This window comes from Scyliorhinus canicula, chromosome 5 (assembly GCF_902713615.1).
Source record: "Scyliorhinus canicula chromosome 5, sScyCan1.1, whole genome shotgun sequence".
Classification (NCBI taxonomy): domain Eukaryota; kingdom Metazoa; phylum Chordata; class Chondrichthyes; order Carcharhiniformes; family Scyliorhinidae; genus Scyliorhinus; species Scyliorhinus canicula.
Window position 1 is genome coordinate 165,676,404 of NC_052150.1, and position 20,267 is coordinate 165,696,670.

Here is a 20,267-nt window from a genome sequence, read left to right on the forward strand (position 1 = left end):
CAGGAAGAGTAATTTTCCCTTATTCTTTAGTGGGATGTGGTCATTGCTGGAATGGCCAACATTTGTTGCCCATCCCTAATTGCCCCTTGAATGGAGTGCTGGGCCAATTAAGAGTCAATTACATTGCTGTGGACACATGTAGTTCAAACCAGGTAAAAACACCAGATTTCCTTCCCTAAAGGTCATTAATGAACCCAAGGGCTTCATAGCAATCAATGATAGTTGCTATGATCACTGTTAGAGACCAGCCTTTACTTTCAGATTTATTCATTTGAATTCCAAATGATGTCTTGGTGGGAATTGAACACATGCACCCAGAACACTGGCCTAACCTCTGGATTACTAGGCAAGTGACACTACCATAATGCCACTGCCTCCCCCTTTGAGGGTATGCATTTTAAAAGCAAGACCAAGGGCATGACATTTTAAAAAAAACTAGTCAGCAGCAATCCCCACGCTCTTATACGCTTCAGAGACTTGGACAATCTATAGAAGGCACCTCAAAGTAATGGAGAAGTGCAACCAGTTGTGCCTTCCTAAGATCCTCCAATAACAGCGTCACCACCCATGATGGCGCTAAGCACTTGAAATAAGCTTTGCTGGGCAGAGCAAGTTGTTCATATGCCTGACAACAGGTCCCAGAAGCAACTGCTCTACCTGGAACTCGATTCTGACAGGAGACTCCGAAGAAGACAATTGGGATGCTTCAGGGATGTTTCAACGACATCACTAAAGAGGCAAAACATCCTTACTGACTCATGAGATTCTCTACTTTTGACCCAAAGTTAAGAGCGACTTCATCAGTAATATGCAGAAGCAAAAGTCGAGGCATCGGAGAGTGCATACAAACTTCCTAACAACTCATCTACTCGGCCTCCAAGTGCCACTTGCTCTGCACATGGCAGTGTTTGCAGATCATGTGTTGGACTTCTCAGTCACCTGAGAACCGATTGAACTGGAGTGGAAGCAGATCATTATGGATCACAAGAAACTACATCTGAATAAGACTATCTTCTCACTATTTAATACACTTTCGAGTTTGTCTCATCTGTAAATTTCAAACTTGTGCCCTGCACCCCAAGTCCAAGTCATTAATGTATGTCAAAAACAGCTGTGGTCCTGTTTCTGAATCCTGAGGAAGACCATATATCTTTGTCCAGTCCAAAATAAAGCCATCAACCACAACTAGGCTTTCTATCCTTTGTATCCAATTTGGTATCCATACTGCTGCTGCCCCCTTTATCCCACAGGTTTAAACTTTTTTCAAACAAGCCTATTCAGTACACCAAACACCATTTGGAAGTCTATATACACAATGTATGACATGCATTACGTAACTCACTACTACCTCATTAATAAACTCATCAAGATGGGCAATCAAAAGGCGGCACAGTATTTGGCACTGCTGCTTCGCGGCGCCAAGGGCCCATGTTCGATCCCGGACCCAGGTCACTGTCCATGTGGAATTTGCTCATTCTCCCCACGTCTGCATGGGTCGCACCCCCACAACCCAAGGATGTGCAGGGTAAGTGAATTGGCCAGGCTAAATTGCCCCTTAATTGGGAAAAAAAAATTAATTGGGTACTCTAAATTTATAAAAGACAAAGGTGATCAAACGATTTGTCCTCAAAACGAATTTGCATGCAATCTAACGGCCATGTTGCACCCGGCGCAGATCCTTGCAAGCCGGTTAGATCGCGGGAGAGGCTGAAATTGGGATCCGTGCCAGGCGGCGATCGGTTTCAGACCTAACTGGCCCACTCCCATTGGCGGGTTCCAGATTCTCCCTAGACATGGCGAGAAAACCAAATCACACCAACTGAGGCCAATCTCCATATTGTTAACGTGACGGACCCCCTATTCAACTGATTCCTGTGATCTAATCAGCTCCCCAGCGAGTAGTCATGGGGTGCCCTTTAACACACCCATTTAAAAAGGTGAAGCTAGCGCATGGCTGTTGAGGGAATCAGAGATGGTGGGTAGCCATCTTCGAAATTGGGCAATCAGTCCCCAGGAAGGGGAGGGGGGGGGGGTCACCCCTAGGCTGGGGGTGAGGGGCTCAGCTCCAAAAGCCAGCCCCGGATTGGACACTTCGCGGGAACACTGGAGGCGCCAACAGAGGTGCACCACAGAGGCAGCAGCTAACAATCAAACAGCGTAGAGTTGTGCTTCAGCACTGGGGTAGTCCCTCGACCAGCCCACGGGCCCCTGTGGCCGGGGTGCGTGTGCAGGACGGGGTGTCCCCCAGCACAATCAGCTTGTTCGATAGCACTCAGAGAATGCGGGAAGCACAAGAGTAGGGGCGGCACGCGGTACGGTGGTTAGCACTGCAGCCTTCGGCACCGAGGACCCGGGTTTGAATCCCAACCCTGGGTCACTGTCCATGTGGAGTTTGCACATTCACCCAGTGTCTGCGTGCGTTTCATCCCCACAAGCCAAAGATGTGTAAATTAGGTGGATTGGCCATGCTAAATTGCCCCTTAATTGCAAAAAAATGTAATTGGGTACTCTAAATTTATGAAAAAGAAAATAAGGGTGGGGGAGGCGGAGGCTTGGAAGAGCTCTAGGGTAACGGATGGAAGACATAACAGATTGTCGGGCTCTCACCCTCTCCAATTCCTTACAGATGTCACATTATGAATGGCATTGTGGATCCCGCAGCAGCTTCCTTCAAGGTGCTGCTGGCATTCCAGGCAGCCAGACGCCCGAGAAGACGCAAGCGTCAGCATAGTGCAGACCCAAGGGACATCCCATGTGCAGGGGCCCGCCCCATACCCTGGAAACCTGGCGTCCCACACTTGGGGAAGGAGTAGTGCTCTTTCAACTGAACTGTTCAAAAATGACGATCTGATGCCTCGACCACTCTGATGGTGCACTGCAGTACACCCCCCCAGAGGAACGCCCGCTTTGTGGTGGTCTGCTGTGCTCTCCACAACATGGCACAGCTGCATAGTGACAGTCTGTAAGTGGAGGAAATGGACGATGAGGAGGGGCTTGACCAGTAGAACAAGCCCGCGGAGGACCCGCGGGAGCAGCTTGTGGATGGAGGACAAGCCGCCGTGAGGGTCAGGGCTCCGTGAATCAGGGAGGCTCTCATCCGCTTCTATAGGAAAGGATTAATCCGTCATCCCACCTCCTCTCCCCTTCCCACCCAACTCACCCCTCCCTCCCGACCACCCACGAGTCTATCAAAACATCCATCCCTTCTTCCAACCATTTCCCACCAGTCCACTCATTTAGCTCCCCCCCCTGTTCGGAGGCTCCAGGGTCGGTCTCCGGTGCTCCCTCCTCCCGTAGGGTCCTAGGGGCCACCTTTGGATTAAGGAGCAGCTCCAGATGTGTGAGCTCCTGAGGCCCCTGCGTCATAGAATCCCAACAGTGCAGAAGGAGGTTATTCAGCCTCTACCAACCCTCTGAAAGAGCACCCTACCTGGGCCCACTTCCCCACCCACCTCCATCATCCTGTAACCTAACCTGCACATCCTTAGACACTAAGGGCCAACTTAGGATCACCATCCACCCAACCTGCACATCTGTGGACTGTGGGAGGAGATTGGAGCACCCGGGGGAGAAGGTACAAACTCCGCAGTCACCCAAGGTTGGAATTAAACCCGGGTCCCTCACACGGTGAGCCAACCGTGATAACCACAATGCCACCATACCGCTCATCTGGCTTGGCCATCTGGCTCTGCCATCCCTGGTGGTACCCCATTGTCTGCACCATGCTGCCAATGCCCTCACTAATGATCCTCTGTGACTGGGCCACACTCTAGAGTGCCTTGGCAATATCCAACTGCCTTTGTGGCATAGCCCCCAGTGACTGGGACATGTTCTCGAGGTTTTCAGCCATGGCCGTCACAGACTGAGCCATGCCTTGGACACCACCACCCATGATGCTGATATTGTACTGCAGGCTTTAATTTGTAAATATAGCTATTTAAAGCATGATGGGCAAAGGCAGATTATAACATTTTAGATGGAGGATACTCTATTAGACCACAAGTATAGTATCCCCCAAATGAGCTGCTATTTTCCATATTTATGCTGGTGAATACCTATTATACTTTATTCCATCTGATGAGGTGGAACTTTCAAGAATTTATATAGCACCTTTAAGAGAAGCATTATGAAATAAAGCATGATATCAAGCCACGGAAGGAAAAATTAGGTCAGATGACCAAAGGCTTGGTTTTAAAAAAAAAGATAGGTTTGAAAAAGAATCTTAAAGAAAACAGAGAGGCAAACAGGTGGAGGGAGGTAATTCTGGAGCTTCAAATCTAGGCAACAGAAGGCACAACTAGCAATGGTGAAATAATTAAAATTGAAGGCTAGAATTAGAGGAGCACAGGTAGCTTGGAGCATTATGGGGAAGGAGAAGATTACAGTGATTAGAAGGAGTAAGGCCATGGAGGGATTTGAAAATGGATAAAAAATTTAAAATCAAGATGTAGCTTGATCAGGAGCCAATGTAGGTCAGTGAGCACAGGGTGATAGGGGATGAGGAAACAGGACTTGCTGAGTTTAGACATGGCCAACAGAGTTTTAGAAGATCTCAACTTAGACAGTAGAATGTGAACACTTGACTCAATTTTTTTGACTCATCTATTGCTTGCATTTTCTTTTGGGTGGGATATCAGTTCCTTTTCTTCAATATATATGTATTTTACTTGATTGAAATTATGCTATACACTTTTCTGATTGTATTAATGCACCAGTTATTTTTCAGTTTTAATAAAAGGGTACTTCTTGAACATAACTTCCAAGTATAATTGGCATCTTTGGAGAGATAACACACAGAAACAAGCTGTACATCCCAACCAGTGCATGGTGGTGGTTACGCACCACATAAGGAAATAGTGTGGAGCATGTCTGTTCCCAAGCTCCTTCAACCACCTTTCCTTTCATTTGTCTACCCAATTCAAACTGCAATACAGGCAGAGTTTTTGCCTTAACCATTAGTTCTGGGCATTAATTCCTCAGCCTCACAACTCTGTATGAAGAAGTTCACCTTCTATTCTAAATCTCTGCTATCTCATCCTGTTACGAGTTTCATTCCTTCTACTAGATTGCCCATAATCTGCATTGGTCTAAATAAAGGCACAATTTTGAAATCTTTCTTCATTTTTACATTTTCTCAGTTAAAATTCAAGTCGACATGCATTTTACCATCTCTAAAAGTCTCAATATCCCTACTTATAGTGTGGAGCTCAATACTGCACACAGCACTTAACGGAGGTCATACTAAGGCTGTATATGGAATCATTACCTCTCAGTTATGATATAGGACAAATGTCAGAGGTAGATTCTTTACTCAGAGTAGTAAGGGCGTAGAATAACCTGCCTGCAACAGTAGTGGACTCGCCAACATTAAGGGCATTTAAATGGTCATTGGATAAACATATGGATGGTACTGCGCTGTAATGTTCTATGTTCTATAGTATTTTATTCTCCTCTTCATCATCGACCTAAGGCACTGCCTTCTTCTGTAAACCTGTGACTACTCATTATTTCTAGCCTTTTCTGTTTCTGCTGTAGCCATTTTAAACGTTTATTTTCAACGGACATCTACCAAAGGGTTCCAAGGGAGGATGCAGTTTAGCTTCTCACTAAGCTGAAGCATAGATGAATGTTTCATTGTTTTTTAAAAATGCAACGTTGCAGGTCAAGTATCTAAACTTATGACAGCATTATTTAAATAGCCTTACAATGTTGGAGGAAGTCCACTCCAGAGTGACTTTATTCCCTCATAACGCACAATTTGAACAAATGCATCCTAGAACATAGAAATGAAAAAATCCTTGTGTTATGCCAGACAATGACTTAAAATAAAGCACATTCAAAGACAAATCTGTCACATCTGATAAGGCATGTTGACTGCTTTTTCATTCAAAAAAATTTAAAATTAAAGTGGACATTAGTGTCGTTGCTAAGTAGCTACCAGGCCTAAATCAATGCTCCATTTGAAATGCAACATAAACAGTATGATGGAATGAAGTGTTATATTAAGTGTCAATCTGATAATAAATGCACACACGCAAACAAATATTATGGATATAAAGGCTCATAATTTGCCATGGCAGAGAAATCAATAGTGTGTGCCATTACTTAGACTTGCCCTTGCCGGTTTAGGATTTTTAAACATTGTGCGGCACTTTGCCAAGAATGTAAGCTGAAAACATAAGAGAGAGGAAGCCAGATATCCAATACCTGCATGAACAGTGTAAGCAAGTGCCTATCTCTCAAATCAATCAGACTCAAGTACTGTGACATTAACAGAACAAGGATTGAGAAGGATAGGCAATGCAGACTGGGAAAATTCAATGACAGATCAAATAAAGAAAGAGAAATAAAATTAAGAAAAGATTAGATTGAGTGATAAAGAAACAAAAAAGGAAAAGTCAAAACAAAATTTAAATTGACATATTTAACTCTTAACAACAACTAAAACTCAAAAGAAAATGAGAGACACATTTAATTTTCACTGTCAGGGAAGTTATTTGCAAATAATTAACAATGACACAATTAAAAGGTTATAGACTGAAACAGGTACAACAACCTTCTGTGGAAAATTTAGCACTTTATCTACCATGCCAATATAGCAGATTCTTGTCATTCAAAGCATTTCAGCAAGAAGCCACATTCATGAAGCTAACAGCAACTTTTAGATTTCCACATTAAACTGCACATCTGAAGTTGTAGCAGCTAAATAATGGGGAGTACCATTAGCCTCATTGTTACTTTTACAGTAAATTATGGGCCATAATAATTTATATTAATATATATTTTTGTATAAAGTATTTATTATAATTCATGTAGTATATTTGTACATAAACAACATAAAGATATAAGTTGGCTATGGAAAAGGCAAAGAACAATCCAAAGAAAGAATAATTAACTGTGGAAAAGTCAACTGAATAGGGCAAGAATGGATTAGGGACAGGTAAATTATCATCTCCCCATACCCAGCTTAAAGTGCTGCCTCAACTGCCTCCAAATCATCTCACCACTGGACTCTCAGAGTACTTGCCCGGGGCCATTGGGAGCGGTCAGCACCCTCAACCCCGAACCCCTACACAGACCATTCTCCATTCTAATCCACTGGGACTCTCTCTCTATCCCCCTACTTCCCCCTCCAACCCAACTCCTCACCTTTTCGGCATTCACCACCCAATAGTAATAGCCCAGCACGCGTCGCCTGCTGACCTCTCTGCAGGACCATCTTCCTGACCCCGGGTCGCTACCTCACCCCTCCTCCTCCTCTCCCCCAGAGATGACTATCGCCAAATACACTGATCCCCTAACCCCGCCAGCAATGCCATCCCTACTATGAAGATGTCTATCCCCGAATAAACTTCATGAAGCGAGGAGAAAAAAAAAAAAAAAAAGAGTACTCCCGCTCCCTCTGGTGTAAAAACCTCCACGGGTCCATCACTCCCATTTCCTTCAAATGCCCAGTCAGCACCTTCACCACTCCCCCGGCTGGGCAAACGAGCATGGCTACAACCTATCCATCCTTGGCTCTTGTACCAGATTCCAATCCCCTCCCATTGTGCGAATCCAAGTGCGGAATGGAGCCTCACTCTCTTTCGCACCACAACCGCTACACCCCCCCCTCCCCAAGTTCTATGTAACTATCCTGACCAGGGATCTCTCACCCCCACTTCCCCTCCTAACCGCCATCATCCCCACTGCCCCTCCTAACTGCCATCATAACTTCAGGTCCTGCCCACTGAGCCTGGCCCATCCCATCCCTTTGTTGCCATTGAACCCCTACCCACCTCCCAGAATCCCTCCATCCACTTCCTCTTGAAAACAACTCACCCAGATTCGGACCCCTCCCCCCACTTTTCACACCTCCTAAGCCCATCAAAACCTCTTTGACCAGGCTCCAATGATCGCAGCCCCTCCCCCCACCACACTCCCATTCACTTGCCAACTTGAGCTTGCAGGTGTGGAAGCTGCTCCCCAGGCCCCACTCCCCTCCAATCCCCTCCTCGGTTCCCAGGAAAACAAATAAATCCCCTTCAAACAAACAAACCCAGTGCAAACTCAAAACCCCAGAAAACAGTCATCGCTAAAAATCCCACCTCTTACCTGACTCAAATAGGCAACTTCACCCGATTTAACACAAAACATGAAATGAAAAATTGAACCAAATAGAATCTTCCATCCCCACCCACCCTCAGTCCAAGAACAATCCTCAGTCTCATTTCTCAATTCTGCCCCAGTCCTTCTGCCTTCACAAATGCCTCCACCGCTTCCACGTCTCAAAGTAAAAGTCGTTGGAGTTGTAGATCACCCTCAACTTAGCTGGATGCACTATGCCGAACCACACACTGCTGTTATACAGTGCCATCTCACTCGGTCGAAGGCTGCCCGCCTCCTCGCCAACCCCACAGTTAAGTTCTGGTATATGTGTATACCAGCTCCAGGCCACTGCACCTTCCGTTTCTGCTTCGCCCAACTCAAGACCTTCTCCTTCACATGGTACCTATGCAAACAAATAAGCACCACTCTTGGCGGCTCATTTATTTTCGGTTTAGGCCTCAACGGCCAATGAGCCCTATCCAGTTCATACCAGTAGGAATCATTTCCCTCCTCCAACAGCTCCGCCAACATCTTGGCAACGTACTCAGTTGGCCTCGGGCCTTCCACCCCTCGGGCAGGCCCGCGATCCTCAGATTTTGCCACCCAGATTTGTTTTCCAGTTCCTCCACCTTCCCTCGCAGACCTTTGTTGGCCTGCACCACCCTCAGCTCCTCACCCATCGAAGTGAGCTGATCGCTGTGTTGTGACTCCTCCTCCACCCCGTTCAATTTCTCACCCTGCTCCCGCACCTCGGCCGATGCCTCGACACCGCTGACTTCACCGGGGCAATCGCCTCCTCCACCAGCCCCTTCATTACCGCCATCATCTCCTTCCTCATCACCTCCATGTGCTTTGCAAACTGCTTTCAAACCCAACAACCATTACCACGGTCATCTTTCCTGGCATGAACGGTGTGGTCCAACCCACTGACCAAGCCTTTGCCACCTTTCCAGTTGCCGAGCTGACCCGTTTCGCTCAATGGCGAACCTTCACTTGCCCCCTTCTAGCGGCTTTCTTTTGGTTTTTAGACATCCCCCTCCTTCCTTATGTCTTCCTGCACTTATCTGTTGAAAGATTGCACTGGGACCGGGTATTAAATTTGAAAAACTAAATCACGCCCCGAGCAAGAGCCACCCAACGTGCTACTTCCTCCTACACGCCTCCACTGGATGTCCCCACTTGGAAGCATTGTGAACCATGAGGAGGATATATGGACAAGCAAGTGGCAGATGAAATTTAGTGCAGAGAAGAGATTCATTTTGGTGGGACGAGACATTATAAAATAAAAAGGATAGTTATAAGAAGGATACAGGAACAGAATGACTTTGGTGTATATATGCATAAATCATTGATGGACAGGTTGAGAACACGGTTAATAAAGCATAATAAGGGTATAGAGTACAAGAACAAGACGACCACCATGAACTCGTATAAAACACTGGTTCAGCCTTAACTGAGTTAAGGCTAAACCATGCTGCAAAACTGAGTTTGGCAACAAGGGCACCAAACTTTAAGGAAGATGTGACAGCATTAGAGAGAATGTAGCAAAATTCACGAGAATGGTTCCAACGATGAGGAACTTCTATTACGTTGAAAAGTTGGATAAGGCTGAAAGGAGATTTGATAGAGATATTCAAAATCAAGAAAGGTCTAGACAGAATAGATAGGAAAATATTACCACTGGTGAAAGGATCAAGAACAAGAAGAGATATATTTAAGGTAATGGGAAAAAGAAGCAATGTGGGCATGAGGAGAAACTTTTTCATGCAACCAGTGGTTAAAATCTGCAATGTGCTACCCGAGTTTGGTACAGGCAGGTTCAATCAAGGCACTGAAGAGGGAATTGGATTATTATTCTGGAAAGGAAGAATGTGCTGGGCTACAGTGAGAGGCAGGGAATGGCACTTGGTAAATTGTTCTTGCAGAGAGCTGGTGCAGACATGGCAGGCCAAATGGCATCTTTCTGTGCCGTAACAATTCTGTGACTCTGTGAAGTATAGCATTTTAAGAATGCTATCAGGCAAGAATGAACAGACTGGTCTATTTCTTGAAGAGAAGACTTAAGGGTGTCCAAGTCATGGTCCTTAACATTAAGAAAGAGTTTGAAAGAGTAGAAACACAAAAGAGGGTGGGCAGAATTTAATACTCTCCCATTTCCAGCGCCTGTTCGGGTGCACGGAGGGAAAATTCAGAATGTCCAATTCACCTAATAGCACGTCTTTCGTGACTTGTGGGAGATAACCGGAATACCCGGATGAAACCCACGCAGACACGGGGAGAGTGTGCGGACTCCGCACAGACAGTGACACAAGCCGGGGTCGACCTGGGACCCTGGTGTTGTGAAGCAACAGTGCTAACCACTGTGCTGCCGTGCTCCTTAGGCTTTGAGCTTTTGTCGAAGATGTTCATTACTTAGTATGTTATCAGCCATTTATCAAGAAGGTAGACATTAGGAATTATTGCTTGATAGAAGATTAAGAGAACTTCTGAATAGAATGTACTTTTAAATGTAACAGTAGTAGGAGCAGAACAGAAGCCGTGCCAAGGGATAAGGAAGCTCTACAGCATACCAGGTTGTATGACAGGGCAACTGCGACAAGTAAATCTTGACATTTTAACATTGGAATTCCCATCAGAAATGTTTAGAGAAGTTTACAATTTCCAGACAAGATTTTTAATAAATATTCCTTCCATCTCCCAGCATTAGTTTGCACCTCCTGTTTGAATCTCTCCTTCCTTCCACGCTATTACCAACCTTCCTTTTTGTCCCTTCCTCCCCACCCATCTTTTTTGCATCTACACCTCCTTCAAACCAGTTACATCTCTTATTTGTCCAATTCTTATGAAAGGTCATTGACCGGAAACACTAACTTTCTCCCTTCACAGATCTGCCTGACCTGCTGAACATCTCCAGCATTATATGTTTTTATTTCAGTTTTTCCAGAACTCCATTATTTTGGTTTTGTCAGACTTGGATTGCTGATATGCCATACTACCTAGATATCCTAACAACCATATACAGCTTCTGAGAAAAAAAACATTGGTATGAGCACCAATAAAATTACTGTCACTAATTATCCATACAGTCTGTGTTTGCAAGATATCTTGGACTTGCATTATAATGATTGGCACATGGGGGCATGACATCAATAAGTTAAATTCCTTCATAAGAATATTTCCTCATGAGTATTTGCATTTCACTTGGGAGTGTATTCCATAAAGAAACAAGTAAGCTTACCAACGTTCCTCTGAATTGCCCTGGTGCTTTATACCAAGCAACGTTATTTCCATTTTCACAGACACATAAATGGTCCATCAGGCCATTGCAGTACAGAAAACATTTCCCTATGAGTAAATATATATATATATTTAAAATCAGGATAAATGTACAGATTACTGCCATACAAAAGTTGATGCACAATACAACATGAAAAATCCAAGAACATAGAACACTAGTATGGTGAGGCTGTCCAGGTACATAGGCCATGAACACAAACTATCACATAAGGCCCTGGCTGGAATCGATACTGGCCATCTGAAAGAGCACCCGAGTCAACGCAGAAATTTGTTATCGCTATATGGACTTTGTGATTACCCACTCATGTTTACACAAAAGAACAGGAATAACAAATTTCCAGGCACAGGTGATCAATTTTGCAGCAGGACGAGGGACAGACAAAAGCCACCAGCCGACTCCATAATGAGCTGATGGCTGGTCAGACAAGGATGTTTCAGAAGACAATGGGTCTTGGTTGAATCATCATGGAAAAACAGTAATATCCTATTTGGGTCTGGATGGGACAATGTCCAGTTGTGGGAGTAGACCTATGACTCAATGCTAGCATACTAGTATAAAGAAAGGAACATCAGAAAAGATCTTCAGCACGAACCTGGGGGTCCCCGGTGGGACTTCCCAGGCACAACTATCGCAAGGAAGGAAGGACCCTGGGTTTCGAACCCAGAGAAGACATCCACAGCGAGTGATCATAGCTTGCCAGCCTCCTTCACTAAGTGCAGGTAAAACCCAAAGCTCAGCTGCGAGTCTGAATCATACTTTGTTGAGTAAGAGAATTGCAAATAAAATTGCATTGAACCGTGAACCTGTTTTGTTCTTTGTTCATCTCGCAAATAAGGGCACCTGGGTAAAACTTTTGGATAATAAACTGATCAAAAGTATCTGAGGTTTTTACAGGTACAACACTGGTAAAGCCCAGGGTAAAAAAAAATCAATTTTGCAACAGTTTTAATAGATCGCTAACCTAAAAATGAATGAAATTCACTTCTATCCATTCTGTGGTATACATGATAAATTGTGAGAGAACTCTAAACACTACTGTTTCAAACTGGTTTTACAATCTTAATTATTTTGGGAGATAATAATCTTTATTAGTGTCACAAGGAGGCTTACATTAACACTGCAATGAAATGAAATGAAAAGAAAATCGCTTATTGTCACAAGTATGTTTCAGATGAGGTTACTGTGAAAAGCACCTAGTTGCCACATTCCGGCGCCTCTTCGGGGAGGCTGGTACGGGAATTGAACCGTGCTGCTGGCCTGCCTTGGTCTGCTTTAAAAGTCAGCTATTTAGCCCTGTGCTAAACCAGCCCTGTGGTTACTGTGAAAATAAACAGTTCCTGAGACATGGTAACGGTCGGTACTCAATTAGGGAGACAATGAGAGCTGTTAGTTCAGTTTGTTCCATCCAATATTTTCTTCTACTTAGTTTAGCAGTTACCTTTATGAAATGGAGTTCTCTGTGCTTGCAGCCGTATTTTTATAACATCAAATGGAGTAACTGAAAAGGAAAAGTATTTTAAAGAGATTGTTTTAGTAATGTTCAAAATTTTAGTCCATTATCAACAGATATCAACGCGCAACATTACATCCAAAATTATGGCCCAATTCTCAAAATCCCAATGATATGTTGCATTTAAACAAGTCAACAACCATTGGGTGTGAATCTTGCTTATGCAATAACATACTTTGGCATTAAAAAAAGTTCTAATAATTGCAGTCTTGATACAGAATACTGTTGAGATAGTTATCGCATACTGTGTCCTGCATTTTCTTAAGAACAGCAGCCTCTTAAATTTAAGTCAAGCAAACTTAATGGAGACAAAGTACAACTAACAATTTGTTATGAATAGCCATAAAGGACATGTCATCCAAGTTTTTATCCAAGAGTATATGCTGGAAGATTTCTTAGAAGTAGAAAAGGCTTTCAACAAGATTTGACAATGTGCTGTGATATAACATCTAAAACAGCTTTCACAATATATTTTAATAATCTATCTTTCCACAATTAGGTTTCACCAGTAAATTTCCCCACTTGTATTCTCAATTTCTAAATCCAAGTTCATAATATTATCATTGAACAGAAGTGTGTTAAGTATAAATGCTTTAAACAAACATTCAGAAAATAAAAAGTCAATCAATTATCTTACCAAGCAATGAAGTAAGTAAAGCACCAGAGCATGAAGCGATCATTTGTTGGATCGGCGTGATTCCATTTGGACCAAGGTTTGACTGATGCTGAGCCATTTTGCTTTATTCTACTATACAGAAAAAAAGCATGACATGAGATGATTCTAAAATTAAAGGATAGTCCTGGGAATTCCAGATTTGTACACTATTAAGAATTCTATTTTGTTCTGGTCACTGTTGCCACAACTTCTACTTAACTCTTGCACTAGATTTTTGATCATCTGCCCCAATATCTCCTTATATTTCTTAGTGTGAATAATACTAAAATGCTTGAGTGGAAAATATCCATTCCCAGGGCTGCAACCTCTACCAACCAAAAGGGTAACTTCATGACATCCAAGCCCCTCCCAGATCACACACCGTCCTGACTCGGCACATATTTGCATATGGAGGAACAGAGGGAAGATGTGATCTGAATGACATCTGTTATGGGCCAGGGTTTAGAGAACCCCAAAGTGTATCATGGAGTTCACCTGACCCACAACTTTTAATATATTGTGGTATGGAGGGCCAACTCTACAGGTGTGGTACAGCAGAAATGGAAAAGTATTTTTTAAAGCAAAACAATGTTTATTCTATGAACTCAAGTTAACCTTTTTAAAACATACAGTGAACATCTTAGCAACCATCAATTCAAATACAACCCCCAAAGAATACAACACTAAGTAATTCTAAGTAACTTCCCAAACAACATCCAGAAGACAATAGGAACACCTTTTAACAGAAGCGCATTCACTACTGAGAACATTTATAATTCCGAATTCACCAAATGATCAAGAGATAGTCTTTTCATGGCAGAGAAAACAACAGTACACCTGCTTTGTCTGGCTTCAGCCCTAACACTGAAAACAAAACTAAAACACACCCTGGAGCAAACAGCCTAAAACGAAAATAAAAAGCTGACAGACAGCCCAGCTCCACCCACACTCTGACTTTAGTGATAAACACTCATTTCTTAAAGGTACATTTATTAAACACCCATTTCTTAAAGGTACTCTCACATGACACAAAGAAGACAAACCCTGAGAACAAGTGGTATGCCAAGGTTCTGTACCTCCTGATGCAAGTTGAGTTGGCAGGTAAGATTATTGGAGTCGTGCCCAGAACACACACACATCCACAAATTAATGGGGATTTATTTGGGTGATTATGTGATGCAGCATTTCCAATATGGAGCAGCTCTCATTAGAATTACCTCAAGAAACTATAAGCCGAGTAAGATTTGTCAAGAGGCCAGAATTAGATGAGCACCGATCTCAAAGTTGTAGGGCTAGAGGAGATTAAATATGGGAACGGGCAGACCCATGGAGGGATTTGAAAATAAGAGTTTTAAATTAAGGCAGCACAGTAGCATTGTGGATAGCACAATTGCTTCACAGCTCCAGGGTCCCAGGTTTCATTCCGGCTTGGGTCACTGTGTGGAGTCTGCACATCCTCCCCGTGTGTGCGTGGGTTTCATAGAATTTATAGTGCAGAAGGAGGCCATTCGGCCCATCGAGTCTGCACCGGCTCTTGGAATGAGCACCCTACCCAAGATCAACACCCTATCCCCATAACTCAGTAACCCCACCCAACACTAAGGGCAATTTTGGACACTAAGGGCAATTTATCATGTCCAATCCACCTAACCCGCACATCTTTGGACTGTGGGAGAAAACCGGAGCACCCGGAGGAAACCCACGCACACACGGGGAGGATGTGCAGACTCCGCACAGACAGTGACCCAAGCCGAATTGAACCTTGGACCCTGGAGCTGTGAAGCGATTGTACTATCCACAGTGCTACCTTGCTGCCTCCGGGTGCTCTGGTTTCCTCCCACAGTCCAAAGATGTGCAGGTTAGGTGGATTGACCATGATAAATTGCTCTTAGTGTCCAAATTGCCCTTAGTGTTGGGTGGGGTTACTGGGTTATGGGGATAGGGTGGAGGGGTTGACCTTGGGTCGGGTGCTGTTTCCAAGAACCGGTGCAGACTCGATGGGCTGAATGGCCTCCTCCTGCACTGTAAATTCTATAAACTGGGTAGGTCTGTGAGCTCATAGGTGCCAAAGGAGTTGGACTTGGATGCATGAGGACCAGGGATGATGTCAACTTTATGAAATATAGAAGATGGGAAGTTGGCTAGGAGTACTTTGGAATAGTCAAATCTCAATGGTAACTGAATCCTGAATGAGGGCTTCAGCAGCAGATGATCTGTGGGAGGGACAGCCTCAGAGACGTTACAGAGGATAAAACTAACAGTCTGAGTGATGGCACGGAAATGTAAGAAACTCATTTCAGGGTTAAATATGATAATATGATGTACTTCTTTTTCAGTTTTCAAAATTCTCCTAAAATCTTCCTTTGGTCCAGACAGAAGCCATTACCCTGGCCCTACACTCATCCCTGGAGCATCTTGAAAACAAGGACACCTACGTCAGACTCCTATTCATTAAGTACAGCTCCACTTTCAACACATAATCCCAGCCAAGCTCATATCAAAGCTACAAAACCTAGCACTTGGCTCCTCCCTCTGCAAACTGGATCCTTGACTTACTGACCCATTGACCACAATCAGTAAGGATAAACAACACCTCCTCCACGATCATCCTCAATACAAGGGCCCCGCAAGGTTGCATACTTAGCCCTTTATTATACTCTCTGATACACACACACACGACTGTGGCGCAAAACGTGACTCCATATCCATCTACAAGTTTGATGACAAGATCATAGTCACCTCAAACAGCGATGAGTCAGAATACAGGAGGGAGATCGAGAAACCAGTGAAAGAGTGTAACGACAACAATCTCTCCCTCAATGTCAGCAAAACTAAAGAGCTGATCATTGACTTCAGGAAGCAAAGTATCACACACACCCCTGTCTGCATCAATGGTGCCGGGTGGAGATGGTTGACAGCTTCAAATTCCTAGGTGTGCACATCACCAACAAATCTGTCCTGGTCCACCCACTTTGATGCAATGACCAAGAAAGCATAACAGTGTACTTACTTTCTCGGGAAACTAAGGAAATTCAGTATGTCCACATCGACTCTTACCCAACTTTTACAGATGCACCACAGAATGCATCCTATCTGGCTGCATCACAGCCTGGTTGGGCAACTGCTCGGCCCAAGACCATATGAAACTACACAGAGTCGTGAACACAGCCCAGTCCATCACGTGAACCTGCCTCCCATCCATCGACTCTGTCTATACCTCCTGCTGCCTTGGGAAAGCGGGCAGCATAATCAAAGACCCCTCCCACCTGACTTATTCACTCTTTCAACTTCGTCCACCTGGCTGGAGATACAAAAGTCTGAGAACATGCACTAACAGATTCAAAAATAGCTTCTTCTCTCTGTTACCAGGCTCCTAAATGACATTCTTATGGACTGATCTGATCTCTTCACACATCTTCTCTACTGAGCAGTACTACACTTGTGTATCACCCGATGCCTGTGTCTATGTATTTACATTATGTATTTGATGTTTCCCCTATGCATTTTCTTTTCACATATGGAATGATCTATCTGAACTGTATGCAGAACAGTACTTTTTACTGTACCTCGGAAAGACACAAGACAATAAACAAAACAAATTCAATCCAAAACCCAATCCAACAATTTCAGCAGAAGTGCCAAATGGATAATCATCCCATGAAAATAATATTTTAAAACAATCAGGTGAGTTGCAGCTATGGTAATTGCTGGGACCTCAAGAACTAAAGTGACAATCAAACATCCTGGAATGAAAGGTTTCAAATACTATGGTGTTTTGGGAGGAGTAAAACAGTTTACTGGATGATATAATATGATTCAAAACAAGATCAATGCCTCAAAGCTTCACAAACTTAAAAGTTGCCACACAGATAACATACAGTGGCTGGGAAAGATAAATGAAGATCTACCTACTCCTCCATGAAAGGCAGGTTTTTTTTTGTTCAATATTATGGTGCTGTTCTGTATTTTGTTTAACCGAATGTAAAAGCAAATAAAGGTGACCCTGCTGACAGGAAACTATCTGTAACATGCCATGTGCAAACTCTGAATGCCTCCCAATGACTCTGTGCTGTTGTGGTAATTATTTACAGAATTGGTGAGTATGTTCTGTCAAAAAAAAGTCAATAAACTGGGAATAGATTTTACACTTACAGAACAGACTGCTAAGATTAGACTATGGTTTGCTTATTAACTCGTCCCCGTTTGGGTCCTCAGGTGACTCAGCAGGCCAGTCCTGGAGCCTTTGGGCCAAGAGTTGGTCTGGGGCAGAAGGAGAGTCCTCAAGCCAGGGATCTGCTCTCTCCTGCCTTCTGCTTTCATTGCGACTTGGCAGCAGATTGTATGCAGTCAGTTTCCAACCATGGTGAGCAGTCATTTTCTTTTTTTTTAAATAAATTTAGAGTACCCAATTCATTTTTTCCAATTAAGGGGCAATTTAGTGTGGCCAATCCACCTAGCCTGCACATCTTTGGGTTGTGGGGGCAAAACCCACGCAAACACGGGGAGAATGTGCAAACTCCACACGGACAGTGACCCAGAGCTGGGATCGAACCTGGGACCTCGTGCTGCCCTGCAGTCATTTTCAAAGTTGGCGTCACAACCAGTGGGTGGATCGCGGGCGAGTATCGTGAGGGTTACAGAGCCATCCATCGCGGCCTTCCTGAATACGGCAATTAATGCCCAACGGTAGCAGCCGACTTTAAAAAATGTTGGCTGTGACCGACTTTAAAAACGACAGCCGCGATTGACTTTCAGAATCCGGGCGGCTGTACATGCGCACCCACTCATCGATGCGCATGCCCAGAACCCAGCAAGAAACATCGCTTCCACCTGCCGTCAATTTACTTTCAACGCAGTATTCCTGCCTGAAGCGACGGTAGAGAGCAGGTTACACGCCCCAAACATTGAAATCACATGCTCTGGGCACGATTGCAATTCCTCCATTTTGTTAACAGCAAGCAGGCAACAGGACTGAAAAGTTTAAAACGGATTGTTTTGTAATAAGGATGAGTGTGTCAAGAGACAAAAAGAGGCCAGGATCTCACAACTAAACCTGCTGGAGCGAGTGGCTCAAGAGAATCCACAGCAGGACAAAGCAGTGGTGGCGTGAGCTGTTCAGGAGAGTCCACAACAGGACAAAGCAGTGCTGGTGTGAGCTCCAGGACCTCTGGTGAACAGCCAATTAAGAAGCTGAAATCAGGCACAAAGCAGCATAGAGATGATTTTTTAAGTTATGGCTTTATTAATTGTGCCAATGCAAATCAGAATGAATTCCATCCAATCTTGAAGTGGTGTTGAAAGGAATTGTGAAATTTGAGAATTTTATTAAATGCACACATTCAATATCAGACTTTTTGAGATTGTGTTCTGACATGGGGGCCAAGCACACATATTTATTGTTCCACACAGAAGTACGTTGGCTGTCAAGGGGTCGGGTGCTAGTCAGTTTACGAACTGAGGTTATCAAATCTACGCTTACCTTCTTGAGAAATCATCCCCTCTGGCTGATTCATTTGCTGAAACTTGGATGCTAACTATGTCTTACCTTGCAGACATTGTTTCAATTCCAAATGAATTGAACCTCAAATTGCAAGGGAAGGATGATGATTGCTCTCGCACAGTGAAGATAGAGACAAGATGGCGTCGGAGCATGGCGACTCTCTGTGAGCTCTCCCAAATAGATCCTCTTTTTACTGACTTAAATGATCTGTTGAGCGGCTCGCAGAAAAATATTTTTCACTGTACCTTGGTAAACGTGACAATAATCCAATCCAATCCAATAAATCAAAGCTTTCCAAGTCATTGAAAGTTTGGCAATTGCAAATGCAAAGCCAAAATTACTACATGTTCGCCACACTACGACACATCGAAGTAAACAGCATTAGGAAGGAAATTGGAAATGGACTGGCAAGCCTTATTCAGTCACACCTGGCTGCACTGATCAACAGTTTTTGTCGCTACTTTCCAGAGGAGAAGTTTAAGATTGAGAGAGAAGAGGTGGGTGAAAAATCCCTTTTAATTTTGAGATCCTAGAATCGGTTATTAACTTGCAGCTGACTCCAAATGAAACAACTGAACTTATGAGCCTCAGCTGTGACAGCACATTAAAAACACGGCACAAGTCAATGAGGCTGTCAGCATTCTGGAATAGTGTCTCCGAGGAGTATCCAGAGCCGAGTAAAACAAGCATTTTGTTGCTTTTGCCCTTCACAATGACCTACATCTGCGAGGTTGGATATTCCGGCCTCACAAAGATGAAGACAGCACAAAGGAACCAGTTGATTCCTGCACTGATATGCATAGTCCTCTCCTCCTGTGAACCTGATTGGAGTGAGGTCGTGAGGACCACGCAGGCTCGCCTATCCCATTAAAGGTAGGAGGACATGGTAGGTCACGAAGGTCAGCCAGCATGGGTCATGACTGTTGGCCAGTTGGCACAAATTGGTCCCGGGCAGAAAAGTTTGAAAAACACTGATGTTGAGAATTGTTGGCTGAATGCCTCCCATACACTAATGGACACACAAATCATGAAGGTTCAGAGATGACATCCTTATTTCTAGTGACTAATGACAAAAATTCCTGGTTCAATAACCTAAAGAAAATCATGCTTAAAACATTGCTGTACATCTTTATTTCAATTAAAACATACAAGGGATGCAATGTCAAAATTAAAGAACTGAATACCTCACCACATTTGGCACCCACTATCTATATGC

At 43.8% G+C, this 20,267-nt stretch overlaps 1 protein-coding gene across 2 annotated transcripts in view; it reads right to left on the reverse strand.

Annotated features, from left to right (window-relative positions):
• slc25a40 (solute carrier family 25 member 40) overlaps nucleotides 1-20,267 on the reverse strand; it is a 51,202-nt gene that overhangs the window by 28,796 nt on the left and 2,139 nt on the right. Inside the window, exons 2-5 of one of the 2 annotated variants that reach the window (XM_038797994.1) lie at nucleotides 13,534-13,641; nucleotides 12,825-12,884; nucleotides 11,327-11,433; nucleotides 5,706-5,773 (exon numbers count right to left, since the gene is read on the reverse strand). In XM_038797994.1, coding sequence (XP_038653922.1) covers nucleotides 5,706-5,773; nucleotides 11,327-11,433; nucleotides 12,825-12,884; nucleotides 13,534-13,630 — 332 coding nt within the window. In that variant the 5' untranslated portion in view covers nucleotides 13,631-13,641. Of the gene's footprint in view, nucleotides 1-5,705; nucleotides 5,774-11,326; nucleotides 11,434-12,824; nucleotides 12,885-13,533; nucleotides 13,645-20,267 lie in introns of both variants that reach the window. The other variant, XM_038797993.1, reaches the window with a different exon arrangement.